General features: G+C 47.0%; 2 protein-coding genes across 3 annotated transcripts; one reads left to right on the forward strand and one right to left on the reverse strand.

Annotated features, from left to right (window-relative positions):
- Nucleotides 1-5,145: 5,145 nt before the first annotated feature.
- LOC117839933 (transcription factor WRKY45-1) lies at nt 5,146-6,933 on the reverse strand. Of its 2 annotated transcripts, none has more exons than XM_034720371.2 (3): nt 6,145-6,933; nt 5,938-6,042; nt 5,146-5,845 (listed from the first exon to the last, which is right to left on the reverse strand). In XM_034720371.2, the coding sequence occupies exons 1-3, from the start codon at nt 6,468-6,470 to the stop codon at nt 5,284-5,286; spliced, it is 993 nt and encodes a 330-aa protein (XP_034576262.1). In that variant the 5' UTR covers nt 6,471-6,933; the 3' UTR covers nt 5,146-5,283. The 2 variants fall into 2 exon arrangements, with proteins under 2 accessions (XP_034576262.1, XP_034576263.1); XM_034720372.2 differs by having other exon boundaries at nt 5,938-6,039; nt 6,145-6,931.
- A 2,814-nt stretch (nt 6,934-9,747) lies between these two features.
- On the forward strand, nt 9,748-11,735 carry LOC117835721 (E3 ubiquitin ligase PQT3-like). Its single transcript, XM_034715056.2, has one exon. The coding sequence runs from the start codon at nt 10,374-10,376 to the stop codon at nt 11,733-11,735; it is 1,362 nt and encodes a 453-aa protein (XP_034570947.1). The 5' UTR covers nt 9,748-10,373.
- Nucleotides 11,736-20,357: the final 8,622 nt, after the last annotated feature.

The raw sequence follows: 20,357 nt of genomic DNA on the forward strand, positions 1-20,357 counted from the left end.
GTGGGATTCAGCCCACGAAGCGTAGGGTAATTAGTTTAGCACGGATTGTGCTTGTAGATATTTGTTTTCTGTTTGAATTAGAGATAGAGTTCTAGTCGGTTAAGAAGATTATTTGTACGGGGCTATAAGTAGCTACCTTTGTAAATCTGTAAAAAAAGACAATCAATCAATACAACAAGTTACTTTATTCTTCATACTTACTTTCGAGCAGGCGACTTCGCCATCACTTTTCCTTCTCACGAGTTCGTACGGGTTGGCGGGGCTGCATCATCTTGATCTCCGGCCGATTCTGTAAGTTCCGTTTATCGAGTAATATCTAAGCTTTAACTTCCGGCGCATCGCTGTTGTTTCGTTTAGATTTATTCATCAGTTATCGATATCAACTAGATTCATAGGTTTTTACCTGTTTTTCTAGTTTTTATCACCAGTTATCCTGCTAGGAATCGGCAGCATCAGCTTTCATTACTTTCTGTTGTTAGATCTGTTAGCTGCCGATTAGATCTTTTCCTAGTACTGTTTCCATAAGCTTTGTACCGATTACTTTAGTATTTTTCTATCTACGAGGCTACGGGGATCGCGCTGTCTTGTAGCCGATTCTTTCACCACAGTAAATCGGCCGATCTGCCGATAAGCTCTTTCGATCGGAAGCTTAGCCGATCGTAGTTACTGAATTTGACACGTATTCTTCCTTGCCAATCAACAGGTCAGATTGGCTGGCACGCCGCGCGAACCGCACCAGGACATTCACCCGAACAGGAGCTAAGCAGATTCTCCCGGGTCGTGTGTCGGTCGCTAGGATTCGGTTGACCGATTTCTAGCGCCAACAGTTCTATTGAGTTCGTGGGCTGGGGGAGATCGTTGATATTTCCCCCCAACAACTACGCACCATGTTTATAAGGGTGCGATTTCTTCTCTCAGCAACACCATTTTGCTGAGGCTCACCAGGAGTGGAATACTGAACTGCTATGCCATTATCTTGGAGAATCTGGCAAAGGGTCCAAGAATTTGTCCATATGTGGAGTATTTCCCATAATACTCCCCTCCCCTGTCTGATCTTACCACTTTGATCTTTAAGTCATGCTGATTTTCTACTTCAACTTTAAATATTTTAAACTTATCAAGTGCTTCAGACTTTCGTGTATGGGATAGACGTATCCATAGCGGGAGAAATCATCAGTGAAGGTAATGAAATAATTATAATCATCCACTGATCTTACATTAAATGGACCGCATATATCAGTATGAATTATTTCTAATATTCCTAAATTGCGCTTAGCTCCAGTCTTTTTAATTTGTTTTGCCACAATTTCGAAATGTGGCCTAAGCGGAAATGCCACAATTTCGATGAAGTCTCAATATTTCTCTTTCGCTTATGGTTGACATCACTTACATTCATCACCGAAGAATTAATAGTTAGAGGCAACAAGTAAAGCTTATCATGTAAAGGGGCATGGCCAATAATCTTATTGTCAAAACTTATTATACACTTGTTGTTCCCAAAGTTGCATGAATAACCATCACGATCTAATGATGAAAGAGAAATTAAGTTTCTCTTAAGCGATGGTACATAAAGAACATTATTTAAATGAAGCTTGAAGCCACTGCTAAGTTCTAATGTGAGATCCCCAACAGCCTCAACTTCAGCTTCAACTCCATTTGTAACTCTAATGGCGCAAATCCCCTTTCCTATAGTCCGCGCGCCACTTAATCCCTGTGAGGAATTAGTAACATGAATGGTTGCATCAGAATCAATCCACCATGTACTTAATGGAAAATCAACATAAAGGGACTCATCGACTGTAGAAATAAAGTCATTATTACCGTTTTTAATGCACCATTCCTTAAATTGATCACAGTGCTTGTGTCTAAAGCCCTTGCAGTGATGGCATTTAGGACCCTTAGACGAAGATGACCCATCATTCTTTGGAGGAGGTTGATAAGGCTTCTTTTTTTTATTTTGTTAAAAGGGACGATGTGCTTACTTTTACCCTTATTCACCTCGTGCCAAATGAGGTTTGCAAAATCGCCCTTCTCAGATCTTAGCCTCTCTTCCTCCTGCACTTCACGATTAGTGTGGCAATATCCCACTTCGCGTCGTTGCCATTATAGTTGATCTTGAAAGGATCAAACACTAAGGGCAACGAAAGTATGATGTGGTGAAGCAGTATATCATCATTAAGAGGGCACTTCAAGTCCTTGAGCTTATCCCTTATGTCAACAAGGCTCATGATGTGCTCCCTAACATTGCCTTGCCCCTCATACTTAGTGTTCATTAACTTAGACAGGAGGGTGCTAGCATTAGCCTTAGTGGAGCCTTTGAAATACTCAACCTTTTCCATAAAGTGTTTGGCATTTTTGGGATGCTTCTCAATAGTTCCCCTTATTGCCGGATTTATGGTCTGCTCCATTATCATGAGGGTCACCCTGTCTGATCGCTCCCACAGCTCCTTTTATTTCTCATGGGCAGTAGTGCGCTCAGGAAGGGTAGTATCATTATCCTCTTGAGCAGTAGGAGCAACAAGAAGATCCTCCCTCATGAAGTGGTCCCGATCCATAATGCATAGGACCAAGCCAATCTGATTCTTCTAGGTAGTGAAGTTGTTTCCTCTAAGCTTCTCTATGCCATTGACATAGCTTATGACGCTGGATGAAGTCAAGTTTGAATGAAAGAATTTCAATCAGTAATGATGACAATAATAAGCAATGAACTTAATCTGTGTTGGCTCGATTAAAAATATAAATAAACAACTTTGCATCACTATTGGGTAGAAGCAAAAGAAAAATGACATGAATTAATTTTGCGTCACCGTTGGGCAGAAGTAAAATAACTTAAAGCTTAAGTAACAATATTTATGGACAACCAATTAATAATAACGTTGGTCAGAAATTAATTATGTGCTCAAATAAACATGAAATAATTCTGAATAAATTTCATGTTAGTTCTATTTACTTAGAATTTCATCTCTTCAAATTAGTTTAATTATGCACAACTTAGAAATTAATTAGCACAATTAAAACAACTAAAATAAGGGGTCAGGAAAAAAAATTAAAGGATAAGCTACGGATGGGCTAGCAGAACATAAACTAGCCCAGACTCAAAATTTAGTCCGCAGCTACCTCCCCATATTAGCCCAAAACAGCCTAGGTGCACATGGCCCAACTTAAGTAGCACAACTAATGGCCCAGGCTTCGAATCGGCCTGCGGTGGCCCATTTTTGCCTCGGCCAAAAATCTTAGCGGCTCATCTCAGCTTAGCCCGAGCAAAACGGCCCAGCTCGGCCTGCCAGCGGCCCATGTGAGCGCGATTTTTCTTTAAAATACAAAGCCAGCCCGATGCTCCGTCCCAAGTCCAGCTTACGGCCCGGCCTGCGCCAGTCGGGGCCTTAAGCCCAGCAGCTAATGCTTGGGCTCCTGAATCGGCCCGCACGCGCGCTCTTTCTGCTTGGACTCGGGGCCCAGTAACCAATGAACGGGCTACCAATTCAGCCTAGCGACCGTAGCCGCCTGCATCGTGATCGTCGATCTGATCCGACGCTCGAGCGCGTGTTTCGGCGGATCACAACCGCATTGGCGTTGTTCGCCCGAAACCCTAGCGCCATTTGTCTTTCCTCTCCCGCAACCTCTCCGCCTTAGCCTCCCCTCTTTTCTCCTGAGTCACGCCGCCGGCATCCATCAACGCGCTGCTCTTGCCCGGCTCCGCCTCGGGCTCTCTCACCGGCGCCTGCGTGCGACCAAGTCGTGCGCGGCGCCGTCAAGGGGCTCCGGGAGTGGTGCATGAATGGCGAGGCGGACGCATCTGAGGCAAGCGCATTGACGGCTATGCACGGCGAGTCGAGCTGATGACTTGCCGTGCTAGGTCGTGCTGGAGGACGCCCGCGGGACGAGCTGAAGTCCACGGGTGCTCAGGACGGAGGCCGGAGGCGTGCCAGTGCGGCTGCGGCGGGTGGACGTGCACAGCGGTACTGGCGTCGTGCATGCGCCCTACTGATGAGCCGGTCGGGAGGTGTTCGTCGATGGCCATGCCCGTCGATTCTCATGGAGGTGCGTCCTCTAACCTTATTCTTAGGGTTAGGGTTCTTCTGATTTGGGAATTTTGGGAAAATTTTGGTGTTTTGACTTAATTTTACAAGATTTGCCCAATTCCTCTCCTTTTAAATGCTGATGCGCATTCAATTTTTGCAAATTGAGAGCTGATTGTGCTTGTTTGAGTATTGACAGTGCGGAATTGGGATAAAACAGTAGACCTCAACCTTAATTACTTAACTTAAACATGAAATTGACCTTAATTAGAGCCAAATCTGCTAACTGATGGACACGATTAGGCTAACTGAGATCTAATTCGGCACTAATTTTGACTTAACAGATCAAGTTAATGAATTAAAACTTGAACATTGACTTGTAACCGAAGTAGATCAAGCCTAATAGCTTAGCAAATTGCTCTAGAAAACCACCGTGTAGACTAAAGGGCATAGAAAACAGTACAATTTGACTCAATTGCACACTAAGAATCAATCTACACAGCCTTAAGAATCAATCTTAGCAGCCTTAGAGTCCATGTCTAGATGCAATTGGCTTAACTGATACCAAATGTAGGAATCTACATTACTTAGATTAACTAAAACCAGGATCTTAACATCTAGAATATGAACACATCTTAGTAAATAAGTTGCATAATCAACTGGCGGCAACGTTGTGCGACGAGCCGACCATCTCAGTCAGGGTAGTGGCTGGTGAAGGGGACGCCAGTGTTGGGGTAGCACGTAGGAGATCGCGTCGTCCTTCGGGTCTCTACCTTGTCTGTCCGGGGATGACGACGGTGAAGCGGCAGCGGCCTTCAAATGGCTCCAGCGCCGCCAAGGATCGGTTGGCGTGTTGGGGTGTGCGTAGGGTTTTGCATGCATTGGCCTAACTCAAAACCCCCCGCTACCCCTTTTATTATGGCGCTGCGCGATCTGGGGCCGCAACCACAATCGGTTGCGCCTCTGATCAAGGCGCGAGGTGGGCATCGTGAGTCGGAGTCATGGGCGAGTTTCCTTATCCTCCCCCTTCCTACCCCTAAACTTTTTCCAACGGTTCTTTTTTTTAACTTCTATTTTGGAGAGAGATGGGATCCCAATCCCATCAAGATTCAAGATGGCGCCTCTCAAAAAAAAAAAGATTCATGATGGCACAAGTTTATATACACGCCAGGCCTTATTACCATGCTAGGTGCTTTAAGAAGCACCATGCCGAATTACTGGTTCATGCCTTTCACTTTCATGGGCAATGCCCTTAAATTGCTTACTAAGGATCCATCGGAAACAAGTCGTCGTCGTACGAGCCCACTACGAACGACCCGAGGCCGTTCGGAGACGGCGGGAAGCTGGCGGTGCCTCCGCCGCCGCCCGCCATGCCCATGCCACCGTGCCCGCCGCGGTCCAGCGCCGACGACCCCACCGTCGCCGTCGACGTCACCCCGGCTGAGCCCACGACGGCGCCGATCAGCTCATCCACCTGCATGAAGGAGCCGGCCGACGAGCTGAACACGTCGTCGCTGGCGCACCACGACGTGGAGAGCTGATCAGCGGCGCTCCCGCCCATCGCCAAGTACTGGGAAGAAGAAGCGCCGGTGGTGCTGGCGGCTGCGTTGTTGTTGGTGCCGCTGGTGCCGAAGTTGATGAGGTTGTTGGCGCAGTCTGGCGCCGCGCCGGCCGCGGGGACGACGAGCGGGATCGTGGAGGGGTCCCTGCAGGTGTGGTCGCCGTAGTAGGTGACGACGAACTTGGAGGGGTCGGCCTCGCAGACCTGCACCTGCCGCTTGGCGTTGCAGCCTTGGTCTGACCTGTGCGTGCACCTGTAGTAACTCCTGCACACGCACTCACGCATGCATACTACGTTTTACGGCGAAACTCGAACATACCGATTGATCAGAACTCTATAAGCAACAAGTATATGCACCTGGGATAGGATGAATTCTGGATCTCTTTCTGCCCATATTTGCGCCATACGTGGCCGTCTTCCAGCGTGGCAGTGATCTTCTTGTCAGAGGGACGCTGTGATCTGCTGGTGAAGCATAGGCAGAAGTAGAACAAAAGAATCAGAAGCATGACATGCATATGACCTGAAATTTTTTGCTAAGCTATAGATTCATTAGGTGCTCCTCACCTTCTGCTGACGAAGCTGCGTTTCCTCGTGTTCCCGCTGGAGCTCACCGACTGCTGCGGCCTCGCGGCGCCGCCGGACCCGGACCCGCCGGCGGCCGGGCTCCGTCTTCCCGCCGCCGCGTCGCTGACGTCGTCCAGCGCCGACATCGCGCTCGACAGCCTGTCGAGGACGCCGTCCACCACCCGCTGCGCCCACGGCGCGCGGTGGTCGTCCAGCTGCAGCAAGAAGACCCTGAGCGTCGCCGCGCCGTCCCGCGCCTCGACCAGGTCGTTCGCCACCGCGGCCGTCCTCTCCGCCGGCACGTCCCTGCCCAACGACGACGCCATCCACCCTAAGCTAGAGCCTCCTGCTCATGTCGATCTCGTGGCGCACGGCTAATAAGGTTAAGGTAACCTACACGCGCACACTCTCCTCCCGCTAGAGCTAGCTTGGTGGGGCAAAAAATGCGAGTAACTAAACTTGTGGTTCTTATTAACTGTGGGATTATTGTCGTTGGGTTACTCCCTACGCCATGGTTATCGCGGAGGGGAAAAGTGGTGTGAAAAGGTTGAAAAGAGCGCGGGGGAAGGTGCACGGAAGGAGCTAAACTGCTAAAGCATGGGAGTGGAGCCCGGGGCAGTGGACTCGCCGTCGTCGCCGATGGATACCCAGGGGACGGAGGAAAGGATACCATGCCACCAGTCTAGCTACCAAACATTGCCGGTCACTGCACACACGCAGGTCGTCATCGCGGTGACGCAGGCACCGTGCGCGCGCATGGCCTTTGACCTTGTGGTCTTCGGGTCAGGGTCAGGCAATGCCTGGGTAATTTCTCCGATGACCATCCGTCCATTGCGGGGAACACGTCGACCGGGAGACTGGTCGCCGGCATGCTTACACAAGGACGATGGAAACGCGGAGACCACCAGCTTCATTAAAAACCATGTTTGTTTTCAGATTATAATCCATATAGATTATATAATCTAGATTATGGATTAGGTATATTATAGTAAAAGAACACTTGAGGGCCACTATAAGATCACAAATAATCTCAAATAAGTTACTCTTCGGCAACTTATTTCAGATTATTTGTGATCCTAAGATAGTCATTTAACCTATTACTCTTGGACTATAATTCAGCTTATATAATTTAGGAGGCAAACAAATGAACGGGAGTCACTAGCCGGTGCTGACGTGTGCTTTCTAGCCTCCACGTAGGAGTGTGCACAAAACACTACAAAAATATTAGGATTGTGTATGATGTTCTAGTAAATATACGGGCTAACCGTCATGCATGCATGTTCATCAGTAAATTCTAAGGGCATATTTGGTTTGTGACTAGTCAAGCCAATTTTGACTGTACCTATACAATTATAATCATTTTGGTCTCCGTCCAGTTTGATGCCAAAATTTAGCCAAACTCATTGGCCGGCCAAGTTTTCTCTTTGGCAAATTTTGGCTCACTCAGTCCTTATCTTGGACAATAATCCGGTGTGAAGCCCAAACGATCTCATGGAGTTGGAGAAGGATCCAAGAGCCCACGATTCTTGCTGATGTTGTCTTCGTGCTCGCAGAGACACTGTGGGTGTGTTTGCTTTGATAGAGTGAATCTGAATAGATCAGACCGTCTCATCTAATTTTTTAGGGTGAGTTGGTTTAAGATAGGTGGACGTGGCCAACCAACTTTAACCAATTTTAAAAGAACCCGGTTCGGTGATCTTTGGAATGGCACAGTAGCAAAGATTGAACGTCTTCATCTCTACTCTTTTGCCAAAGATACAAGTATGGCAATAATCAAAGCAAAGAGCACGAATCCAATCAGCAGGCTATTTCATTTGCCACTGTCCGTGGAATCTTTTGTTGAGCTTCGATCGCTATAGCAGGAATTACAACAGTTGGAGCTGACCCAAGAGACAGACATATCGACATACATTTGGGGCACTGACCAGTTCTCATCGAGACGAGCATACAAACACATCATTGGCCATGCAGAAGTCCAGTCCTCCAAATGGATATGGGTATCATTTTGCCAACATAAACACAAGATCTTTTTCTGGTTATTACTCAAAGACAGACTAAGCACAAGGAACGTACTCAGAAGGAAGAGTATGGAGCTGGCATTAGTGGAGGAAACTTCAGAGCACTTATTTCTTAATTAGGTGCAGTTTCGCTGAACAAAGTTGGGGTTTTTTAAATGTCCACTCTAATATGCAGGGGGACTGCTTTGACATCTTGACAGCCATCAAACAACAACTTGAATATCCTTGAAAACATGGATGGAATGAGTGAATGACCATGTCCAACATGGGTAATGAACCAAACACACCTTGAGCATCACGCAGTAGCAAGGCCACTACAGCTGCCACGTCGACTGAATGCAAGTGCTGCCACCGCCAACATAGGACACAATGCTTGAATATACAGGAGAAACTGTCATCATCAAATATTCACCACTAAAGCTGGGAACTAATTGTACCTATCAACCATAGCTGACTGCAGTCCACGCACTGATCACTTTTTGATGAAACAGAAGCGGCAAAGCCCCTACTGATTTGATATATTAAATAAAAGCGTTAAGGTACAAAGCAAAGAAAAACAGAAGAGAAAAGTTACAACATTGCCTCCATCCGTTGTCCTATGGCAGGGAAATATTACTTCTTAGCCCTATGGATATCGATGGCCATTTCCTTCTTGAAAATTTCTCTGCATCTCGAGATTGTTATGTCGTGATTGTCGAAGATGAATCCTTTTCTGCTCGACCAAATACTCCAATACATAAGAATAATGACTTCCATGAAGAAGAGCTGTGCAATTTGCATCTTGAGGGACTGTAGGTTTGCATATCCTGAAACATCGTCACCAATCTGAAGATTTATTGAGCTCCAACATAAGAATAATGACTTCCATTCTCTTTTCACTTAATTGCCTTTATCCAATGAAGCGTTTGGACAGCTCTCTATGCCAGCTAATAGTATCGATTCCTTACAATCTCTCGACTCAGGATTCTTCATCATATATTTAGGAAACCGGCTGGTACAGTTCTGGCAAAGCCTACAGAATCATGAAAGGGCACATGAACATCCATCCTGCTTACTCTTGGCTTTGGAACGATCCTTGTCAGTTAAAGCGTAGGATCTTTTTTTAGGCTACTATTAAAGGAAAGACTAAATACGAGGGAACTTTTAAGAAGGAAAAACATACAGTTGCAGAGCTATGCTTGTGTTCTTTATTCAAACAATGTGGATGAGGTTATCAGCATCTCTTTCTGTACTGAAAATTATGAGTTTCCTACGCTTAATGTAGGATACTGTACTTGAGAGAAACAATAAATCACCCCAGTTCTGGGTTAAAATGCAATAACTCAGAAGCATATAACTTAGTAGAATAACATTCTATCTAAATCATTCACGACCTGTGATAATCTCTAATGTATTTTATTTTGACACAGCTCAACTGCTCAGATGATGTTTAGTATCCATGGAGGTTTGCAAAGCTTAAACATGGAACGGGTATTTTCAGAGCACACTATCAAACAACCATAGTGGGCAGCTCCTGCTATGATGATGGTCATAGCAGACAATCTCACATGATTGACCTTGCGCTATCAAGCACCCATAAGACCATAGTTTCTAGTTTTGACGAATGTTGGAATTCAACTGAGAAAAAAACCGAATAATGGTACCAAGTAGTGAAGCTTACATCCACTGTTCCAAGAAAAGATAGACGGACAATCTATTCCTTGCTGTACCCACAGATTGAAAAAAAGAAATGAAATGCTGTATGAGGAGTTAGAAAAAAAAACAATTGGAAAGGATTTAGTAAGAATGAACCTACAGATCGCGCCGTTCCGAGATCGACCAGCTGCACTTCACCGGCCTGGCGCTCTTGCCATCCGTCATCCGTAGGCCGGGAGAGAGAACCTTGCAACGAACTCCAACTCCAATCACCAACAACGGCGGAAGCCTATCTGCTCAGGCGAAAAAGAAAGAGAAAAAGGAAAGGAAAATGGTGAGAGGGGGAGCTGGCAGGTTTAACTGAATCCGACTCGGTGCGACGATTCTAATTCGAGTCGGTGTGGCAAATCCGACTCGCGTAGAGCGACGATATATATAGTTCTCTCACCCCGGCGTCATCTCTCGCCACAAACCGCGACCAAAGTCACGTCGCCGAGCGGCTCGCAGCGAGGGTAGAAGGCAAGGAGCTCTCTCCGCCGCCGAACCAGTCTCCGCGTCGTGCCGCTGACCGAAACCATGGCCGTGTATTACCGGTACAAGAGCGGCGTCCAGACGTTCTCCGTGCCCGTGGCGGCGCCCTCTGTCTCCGTCGCCGACCTCAAGAACCTCATCCTGAGGACCGCCCGCCACGGCCATGGCCGGACGCGCGGCCGTGGGCCGAGGGAGACCGTGGCGCTGTACGACGAGCGGACGGGCGAGGAGTACACGGACGGCAGCGCGCTTATCCCCCGCAGCTCGACGGTGCTGGTGCGCCGGGTCGCCGGGCCCCCCGCCGAGGCCATCACCGTCGCCTCATCCCCGCCGCCGCCACCTGAAGCGACGACACGTGGTGGCACGCCGTCGGATTCCGCCGTGACATCGAGTTCGAGCGCCGAAGACGACGAGACCAGGGCCATCAGCGCCGTCATCGACGCCGCGGAGCTCAAGTGGGAAGGCCACCACCCGTGTCAAGGAGGGCGTTGCTACGGTCACCGTGGCGGTCTCGAGGGGAGGGCGGCGCCGCCGGCTGGGTACGTGTGCCACAGGTGCCGCGTCCCGGGGCACTTCATCCAGCACTGCCCCACCAATGGCGATCCAAGATACGACCTGGGAAGGGTGTCGTCCAACACCAATCTGCCTACTCCGTCGCCAGTGTCCACGAGCCTCGACGACGGGGTCCCGCCGGAGCTCCACTGCAAGATCTGCAACAAGGTGATGGCCGACGCTGTAGTGGCCTCCAGGTGCTGCTTCGGCAGCTTCTGCAACGCGTGCATCAGGGGCCAGATCGCCGCCAAGTCCAGGTGCGCGTGTGGCGCGCAGTCTCGAGCCGACGACCTCATCCCCAATCTTACGCTGCGTGCCACGATCGCCAAACTTCTTGCCACGAGTGCCGCCGGCAGCGGATCAGCGGGCACAAGCAATCGGAAGAGCTCGGCCGGCAGCAACGCAGAGCCCACGTCGCAGAGTGCCGCCGCCTCGCAGGAGAGCCACAGCCGCGTCACGGCGAACGCCGGATCGGAGCACAGCGAAGGGAGCGCGTCATCGACGTCCAAGAGCGCGACACCTCCGGCGGCGCGCGCGCCAAGAACGGAGCGGACTACGGCGGACTCGGCGGAAACCGGTGCGCACGCCGGCTACCCGGAGCAGTACAGCTACATGAACCCCGTCGGCCCTGCTTGCTACGATCCGTTCTTCGGTGCGACGCCGTGGGCTTGTGATCCTTACATGCACATGTACTACGGCATGCCTTACGGTGGCGGCTACACGAATGTCCCCGTGCCAGCCGGCTACCACGATGTGCCATGCCATGGGAGGAAGAGGACGGCCGATGGGGAGTTTCAGAGACAGGAGGCTAGTTTCAATAGAAGATGTGGAGGCAGATCGGAGGTTGCTTTCTGACACGCAAGAACTTGATGCGGGAGTTTCTGAATCGCTGCTGAATGCCTGCTACTGCACATCGATCTTCTTTCACTCGTAGCAATAGTGATCGTGTATGTAATGGTGTACTGAAAATTAAATGAAGTATCTGTAAACTTTACACTTTCGTTCATGGCTAAAACCAGAGACTTCATGTTTGCAGCAGCATGTTGTAACTTGTAAGATAGTATCTGAATATGAAATGAAGTATCTGTAAACTTTACCCTTCGATCTCTGTTATCATCGAATTTATTTTGTAATGGACACATTAGTTTTTCTGTCTTTGCAATTACGATTGGCGCGCGGGTGTATGGGTTTCTGCCGCATCTTGGCAGCGGCAGCACTTTCGTTCAGTCGACATGGCAGTTGTTGCGGCCTTGCTACTCTGTTGGCAGTTGTTCAGTCGACATGGCAGCGTGCGGTTGGCTCAATGGCAAGGTTGGACGGGGTCATCCACTCATCCCATGCATCCATGTTTTCGAGGATGTATAAAATTCAAGTTGTGTGTTTGATTATTTAGATGGGATAAGCCAAGTTTTTGCTTTATTGGGGGATGAAGATGTGGTAGGATGAGAATAGCTAACCATGCTACATGTCTTGGTTTTAAAATATTAATAGCTAGCTAACTTGTTAGCATTAATCTTGTCATGTAATATTATTAATTAACATTAAAATGCTAATTATCACTAATCATACATTAATCAAACACATCAACCCTTGTCAACCATAATCTCACAATAAAAAAAGTAATTTAATTATGTAACTAATGATCACCATTAGACGTGATGGATGCTCTCATACAAAAAAAGGCTAAACCACTCTATCTAGCATCTGTGAGGAATATTACTTGAAATTGGATGGACATGTCTACCTGTCTTTAAACCAACAGGATTTATTCTAAAGCAAACACCCAAAAAAATTAGATGAAATGGTCATGATCCAGGTTCATCCAATGTACCAAACACATCCATAGAGTGTCGCTGTGAAGACGAAATACCGGCTGCCGTAGCTCCACGGAATTGTGTAGGATTCACACGGATTTGGCCTACTACTCATTTGATTTGATGAATCAGAATTGGCTAAACATGAGCACCCATTTTGGTCATTCCAGTTTTGAACTTGGCCGTTCAATGAGCTTGGATAAATTTTGACATCAAACTAAACGGAGACCCCAGTGTTGTAGGTATAGCCAAAATTGACTTGACTGACCCGGTCACAAAGGAAGAAGTAGCACAAAGTAGTAGTAAAACTAATTGCGTGGTTAACATAGTCGGTTTGTATAGGTACTACATTTTCTTGTTCTGGCGTACTTATGTACGGAGGGAGTATTTCATTTTGTTACCGGTGTGCATCTCAAAGTGATAAAGTGATCTATAATAATAGTCTGCAAAAACGAATTTTAATATATGTGTAAGAGAGGACAAATTATTATCTATTAATGCGTCCGCTTTTTTCAGGTCTTGAGTTTCTTTTTCAAGGTGTGATGTTATCTCATGGATGTTACAAGCATTCATATGGAAATAGTTTGTGTTGCAAATTCTGAAATTATATTATCCTGTAATTTGTAAATATTTAGTTTCTGGCGTTTCTGCAATCCGTGCGTAGACTTGAAAGAACGTATGGTCCAGTACAGAATCACATTACAATTTATGGAACTTGATGCGGAACCACATTGGATACGAGACTTTGTCTAAGGTGATGTTTGCATAAATGGCATGGAATTACAAGTGGAATAGTTAGTATGTGTTTGATAGAGAGTTGAAGTGGGTTGGGATGGATTCAATCCATTTGAACCCATGTTTGGTTGAGAGTGCATGTAGGTTGGAGGGAGTATTCCCTGTAGATGTGGGTCGACACGATTTCTCCGAAATGAGCGGTCCGCTCCGACCCAGATGGATGTCGTCGCTCGTCTTGCGCGTGCGGCGTGTGAGCGAGCGGAAGCGAGCAGGCACTAGGAGGAGTTGGAGCGGTTGAGCGGGTGGGCGGAGCCACACGAGCGGAGCTGCACGCGCTAGCGGCGCCAGCGCGTGTGAGTTGCACGGAGCGGTGGGGGAGGACCAAGCCCGGCGTTGGAGTGCACGGTGCGGAGCTCTGCCGCTAGCCGAGGTGCGCTCGGGGCCGTCCCAAGGGAGGTTCGCCGCCAGTCGATGTCGTCACTGCTCCGTTCGGCAAGTGAGCGTGGGGCTGGGCTCTGGCGCGGCACGAGGACCAGGTGGCCGGTGCGAGCTTGGACGGCGGTGGCGAGGAGGCTCAGATGGTGGAGCAGGCACGAGCGGCCTCGAGCTCGAGCACCACCGCAGCCCCTTTGCAACCCCGTTGTGCCTCCTTGGATTCTGAGCAAAAAACATCAATTCCCGTGCTTGTTCGCAGGAGATAAAGGAAGCTTCGATTCGGATTAATTGAGCCGAGACTCACCAGGATAGACAAATTTCTTCGAAAGGGCGAGGATTCTGGAGCTCCTCCGGCCCATTGTGGGCAAGTTCAAGCCTGGCCGTGCAAGCTCCTCTGTTGTGGGCGAACTCAAGCCTGGGAGCAACATCAGCTGGGAGGCGTTGGTGGGTGGGTGCAAAGGCAAGCGGAGGTGCGGGGAGCACGGCCAGGCGGGATGGGCGAGCGGCTACGCGAGTCTACGTCACTCGGCGTGAGGAAGACGAAGAGGAAAAAAGAAATAGAAGACGCTGACAAGTGAGACCCACCGGTGCTCGCTGTTAGCAGTGTTAAAATGACATCATACTATCCCTCACAATCCTTCCAACAAAAAACCGGGTTGAAGAACACCAGATGAAGACATCTCTATCTCCACCTAATCTCTACCTAATATTTTTAATATCAAAGTAAGAAACAAATCCTTCGTTAATTCTACCTAATGCGGTTTTTGGCTTCGACCGTCTGTGGGTGAGCTACTGAAAATTGGACTTTCCCGAGCTGGACACGAACGCCTCTCGTTTTTCGTTTGTCCCTCTGTTGGTCTCAAAAGGATTCGAGCACATGGAATGAGAAAAAATACTTGCAATCTCTTAAAAATCACGAGTCTTCGTTTACAACGGGTAGGGCTTCCCTTTTATAGTGACTCGAAGGTCATTTTACATACCGTAAATATCCTTCCTCACCTACTACATTCTTAAGATATGTGGTACATAAAGTTCTTTGGGATAACATGTACAAATTAAACTCTTCTACGTAGTCACACATCTCACGCTTCCTTGTAGTCACGTTGCTCACGCCTTCATGTAGTAATGCTTCTCACGCCCTCGTGCAGTCACGTTTCTCACGCCTTTGAGTCCTTAACTTCGAGACTTCTTCTCTGCATCCGTTTTTTGATGCTCGTAAAGATTATGCTGTTTTCTCTTTCTATAGCTCCATTTGATTGCGGATGATATACCAAGGCAAATTTTACTTTAGTACCAATACTTGCACAGAATTCCTTGAACAATACAGTCAAATTGCTTGCCATTGTCCACTATTAGTTCTCTAGGAACTCCAAATCTACAAATGATGTTTTGCCAAAAGAACTTTTGCACCGAGCTTGAGGTTATGTTTGCTAATGGCTTAGCTTCGATCCACTTGGTGAAGTAGTCGACTGCCACCACCGTAAACTTGCAGTTGCCTTGAGCGGTTGGCAGTGGTCCTACTAAGTCCATGCCCCATCTTTGCAGCAGCCAAGTTGGTGGTATGATTTGTACTGGAAGCAAGGGTGCCTTTTGTTGATTTGCTGTTTTCTAGCTGGCCTCATAATTTCTTACCAAGCTTCGAGCATCGAGGATTGTAGTAGGCTAGTAGAATCCTCGTCTCATGGCTTTGCCCACCAAAGCTTTGGTTCCAATGTGTGAGCCACAAAAACCTTTGTGAATTTCAGCTAGCAACTCTTTTCCATTTTCTATGGTTATGCACCGTAGCCAAGGAGTGATATTTCTGATTTGTATAGCTCTCCATCGACTATTGCGTAGCCCATTGCCCTTTGCTTCATTCTACTTAGCTCAACTTCATCGTGAGGCTCGAAATGTCCCCTGAGATAGGGCATGATTGAGGCCTTCTAGTCAAATCTTGTGACTGCATTCACAACCTTCGAGATTGGCTCTTTAGTTGATGGCGTACAGATGACCTCGTAAAACACATCAGGAGGCATAGGTTGATTTTATGCTATTGCTTTTGCTAGCCTATCTGCCTCATCATTCTCTGCCCTCGGGATGTGCTGTACAGTGAATCCCTTGAAGTATTTCTCCATTGCTCTTACCATGGCCAGGTACTTGATGAGCTCTGGCTCTTTAGGCTTGCTATTTTTTTCAGCATGCTCTTGAATTACTTTGGAGTCCAATTTTACAATAAATACTTGTTGGCCCAGGCTATTATTTTTCTTAGCCCCAAAAGCAATGCTTCATATTCGGTGGTGTTGTTCGTGGACCTCGCGTTGTTTGTGAAGTGAAGCCTTGCAGCGTATTTTATTTTGACGCCCAACGGTGAGTTGATGATAGCTGACACCCCAGCCCCCTTGTCACACCAGACTCCATCACAGTGCATAATCCAAGGGACCTCGACCTTAGTTTGGCTAGCAGACGAGGATGTCCAATCTAATATAAAGTCTGCTAAGACTTGAGATTTGACTGCGCACCTTTTTTTGAAATCCACAACATACTCTGATAACTCTGATGCTCATTTGGTTATTCTTCTCGAGGTTTCTCTATTTGTGAAGAGATCATGTGGTGGTTGATTGGTGACTACCACAATTATTTGACCCTCGAAGTAGTGCCTTAACTTGCGTGCTACCATAACTACAGCATATGCAATTTTTTCCATCTCCGAGTAGAACAGTTTTGAGCCTGCTAGCGCCTCCGATGCGAAGTAAACTGGAGTTTGTTTTAGCCTACCATCGATCTCTTTTTCTTGGACCAAGGCGGTGCTAACTGCTGAGCTCGAGGATGACAAGTATAGCAGCAAAGGGGACTTTGGTTCGGACGGGCATAGCTTTGTCATGTTTGTTAAGTAGTCCTTTAGCTGCTGGAAGGCTTTGCTCTGTTGCTCCCCCCATTCAAATTTCTTGGAGCTTCGTAACACTTGGAGAAAGGGCAAGCTTTGTTCAACGGCTTTTGGGATGAACCTGTTGAGGGCTGCAATTCTCCCTATTAGTTTTTTCACGTCCTTTACCGAGGTTGGCTCTTTCATGTCGACAAGGGCTTGAATCTTGTCTGGATTGGTCTCGATGCCTTTTGTTGAGACTAGGCATCCCAGGACTTTGCCCCACTGGATTCCAAATACACACTTTTCTGGATTCAGCTTCAGATTTGCTGCTCTCAAGTTAGCAAAAGTTTCTGCGAGGTTGAGGATGTGGTTCTCTCGCTTGTCGTTTCACGATAGTGCCATCAACATAAGCCAGGATGTTTCTTTGAAGTTGGCTGCACAGGACGATTCCTGTCATTCTTGTAAAAGTTTGCCCAGCATTCTTTAGCCCCTCAGGCATTATCACGAAGCAGTAAGTTCCAAATGGAGTTATGAAACTTGTTTTTTCTTCATCTTCCTCTTTCCTCTTTTATTCTGACTTGGTGGTAGCCTATGAACATATTCAGCAGCGACAACATCTCACTGTTTGCAGCATCGTCTACCACTTTATCTACTCTTTCTAATGGATAGTCATCTTTTGGTTAGACCTTATTTAGATCAGTGAAATCTATACACATTCTCCATTTGTCATTCTTCTTCTTGACTGGTACCGTGTTAGCTAGCCATTCCGGGTACATGACTGTGCGTATGACATTTGCATCAAGCAGCCTTTGGACCTCTGATTTTACATCTTGCGCTTTTTCTTCTAACATTTTGCGGAGTTTTTGCTTTTTTGGTTTTGCGCCTTTTCTTTATTTCAAACTCATGCTCGATTATACTTCTGTCGACCCCTTGCAGGTCACTTGCAGACCAAGCGAAGACATCTTTATTTTTATTTAGGAACTTGATTAGTTTCTTCTCTTCTTCGGGCTCGAGGTTAGCCTCTATTGTCACAGCCCTGTCTAGGATGCAATCATCCAGCAGTACTCTTTTTATTTCACCATCTGCACTTACTTTCACTTTTTCTTTGTCCCTCTTAGGCTCAACGTACAGTTTTTTTCTTTTCTTGTTGCTCAGCTTTGTTGGGACTTGTCAAATGGTGCACATTTTTCTGGCCTGGGGTTGCACCTTTTTCAATGTTTCTAGCGGATTGCTGATCGTCATAAACTGTGATGACCCCTTTCAAGGCTGGGATCTTCGTGCATAGGAATAATTGCCTTATTGCTGTGTCAAACTTGTTGGTGAACCCTCTACTAAGGATAGCAAAGTATGAATAGTACATTCGACAACGTCAAACATTATGCTTTTGGTTCTAGCGTTGTCTAGGTTTCCAAATGATATCGGAAGTGATATTTTCCCCAAGGCTCTAACTGGCCTCCCCCCGAAGCCAAGTAATGGCACTTCTGCCGGTTCTAGTAGATGAGGATCAATATTTATTTGTCTAAATGTATTTGCAAAGATGATGTCTGCGGAGCTTCCGTTGCCAACTAAGACTTTTCCAGTTTTCCACCCAGCTATGATAGCCTCGATCACCATCGCATCGTTATGTGAGGTTGTCTTTAATTTCAAATCTTCTTTCGTGAAAGAGATGAGCATGTGTGCCCACTCTGGCTTGGCTGGAGGTCCATCAGGTATGATGGTATTTACCTGTCTGAAGTAATCTCTTTTTTGTCTTTTATTTTCGAACTCAAGAGAAGATCCTCCAGCTATTGGCATTATCATGTCGTAGGTAGGCAAGATGTTTAGACTGTTTTCTGGGTGTTCGAGTTGCGAGGATCGTCCTGATATTGGCATTATCATGCCGTAAGTGGGTAAAGCTTTGGGGTTGTTGTTCTGTGTGTTGTTGGGCTCGGCTTTAGGTATTTGGTTGGGTAGGTTTGGTGGAAGTAGTGGTATCTCGTGTAGAGGCTAGGAAGGCGCGAAGCTCGCGGCTTGTGAGGCTTGCTGAGTTTGAGGCTGGAATTGTGGTGAATGTTGCCACATCATGGCGGGTTGAAAGTTTTCGAGGTTGGTGTTTGGGAAGTATGGCTGTTGTGGTCAAAAAGAGTATGGTGGATGGTTTTGGACGTCGCAGCAGCTTTTTTCTCTTCAGCTTTTCTTTCGAAGGTCTTTTTTGTTTCTGGACAAAAGTCAGTTGCGTGGTCTAGCTGCTTGCCATGGAAGGTGTAGTAGAACATTCGAGGTTGGTTGTTCTTTTATGCGGCCTCGGAGGTCCTCTGCGTTGGCCTCTTCCTCTTCCGGCGTAGTTGCCTCTCTGCCTGCTGCCAAAATTTGGTGGTTGCTGCTGCTGAGGCTGCCTGTTATGATTTTGATTTTGTTGTTACGAGTATTGAGCACCCTCAATTGACAGTACTTGATGAGCTAGGTATGGGTGGTGGTGTTGCGTGTAGTTGTACCTCGAGGCTTGCCAATTTTGATCTTTTTCGACTTGCTTTTGTCAGTTTCTTTCCACCATTCTTTTTCTGTGATCTTCATTTGATCTGCAATACTTTTCCAGCTCCGCAAACAAAGCCTCCATGATTTTTAGCTTTTCTCATGTTAGATGCGAGGCTGTTGGGTCTGGAGTTAGCCCTTTGATGCAGGCAGTTATGGCTACGCTTTCGTCTACATCAGGAGCTTGTGACTTCAATTGTACAAATCTTTTGACATAGTTGGCCAAGGGCTATTTGTCTTTCTGGATGCAATGGAATAGGTCGCTTGGGTCAGAAACTGTCCGATAGAAACCTTGGAAATTTTGTATTAGATTGGTTTTGAAATCTATCCAGCTGCATACTAACTGTGGTGGAAGTAGCGAATACCAGTTCAGCGCTGCTCCCTCATAGGCTATGATTAGGGACTTTGCTAAACTACAGCATATCCTCCAGCGGACGCTACTGCAGCCTCGTAGCTCATTAGGAATTGACGAAGGTCATTTTGCCCATTGAATTTTGGCAGTGTGGCCTTCTTGTAAGTTGTAGGCCACGGAGCTATTTGCAAGCCCAAGGATAATGGAGTTTTTGTCAATTGTTGCATAGGTGTTTGTCATCATTGGGGTGTTATGCTTAGCCAGGTTGGAATATAACTCTGTTTACAACGGGGTAGTGATTTTCTTTTATAGTGATCCGGAGGTCATTTTACATACCGTAAATGTCCTTCCTCACCTACTACATTCTTAGGATATGCCGCATATAAAGATCTTTGGAATAACATGTACAAATTGAACTCTTCTACGTAGTCACGCATCTCACGTCTCCTTGTAGTCATGCTTCTCACGCCCTCATGCAGTCACATTTCTCACGCCTTTGAATCCTTAACTTCGAGACTCCTTCTCTACATTAGCTTAAGCTGAATTAAGTCTTCAGCTTCGCACCCTTAGCCTCGTGTTGAAAGAACTCCTTAACCTCGTGCCCTCAACCTCGAGCCCGAGGCAAATATCCAACCTCGCGGCGTGTAGCTCAGTCTCAATCCTGAGTAAGAAACCGAGTGAAAAGCTCGGTGCTCGAGACTAATTTCGATGACTTGAGGGTAATTAATTTATAATTTAACCATCAGCTGATAACCACTAGCTTTGTAGTTAAAATAAGAGAGACG

The sequence above is a fragment of the Setaria viridis genome, chromosome 9, assembly GCF_005286985.2.
Source record: "Setaria viridis chromosome 9, Setaria_viridis_v4.0, whole genome shotgun sequence".
NCBI classification, from domain to species: domain Eukaryota; kingdom Viridiplantae; phylum Streptophyta; class Magnoliopsida; order Poales; family Poaceae; genus Setaria; species Setaria viridis.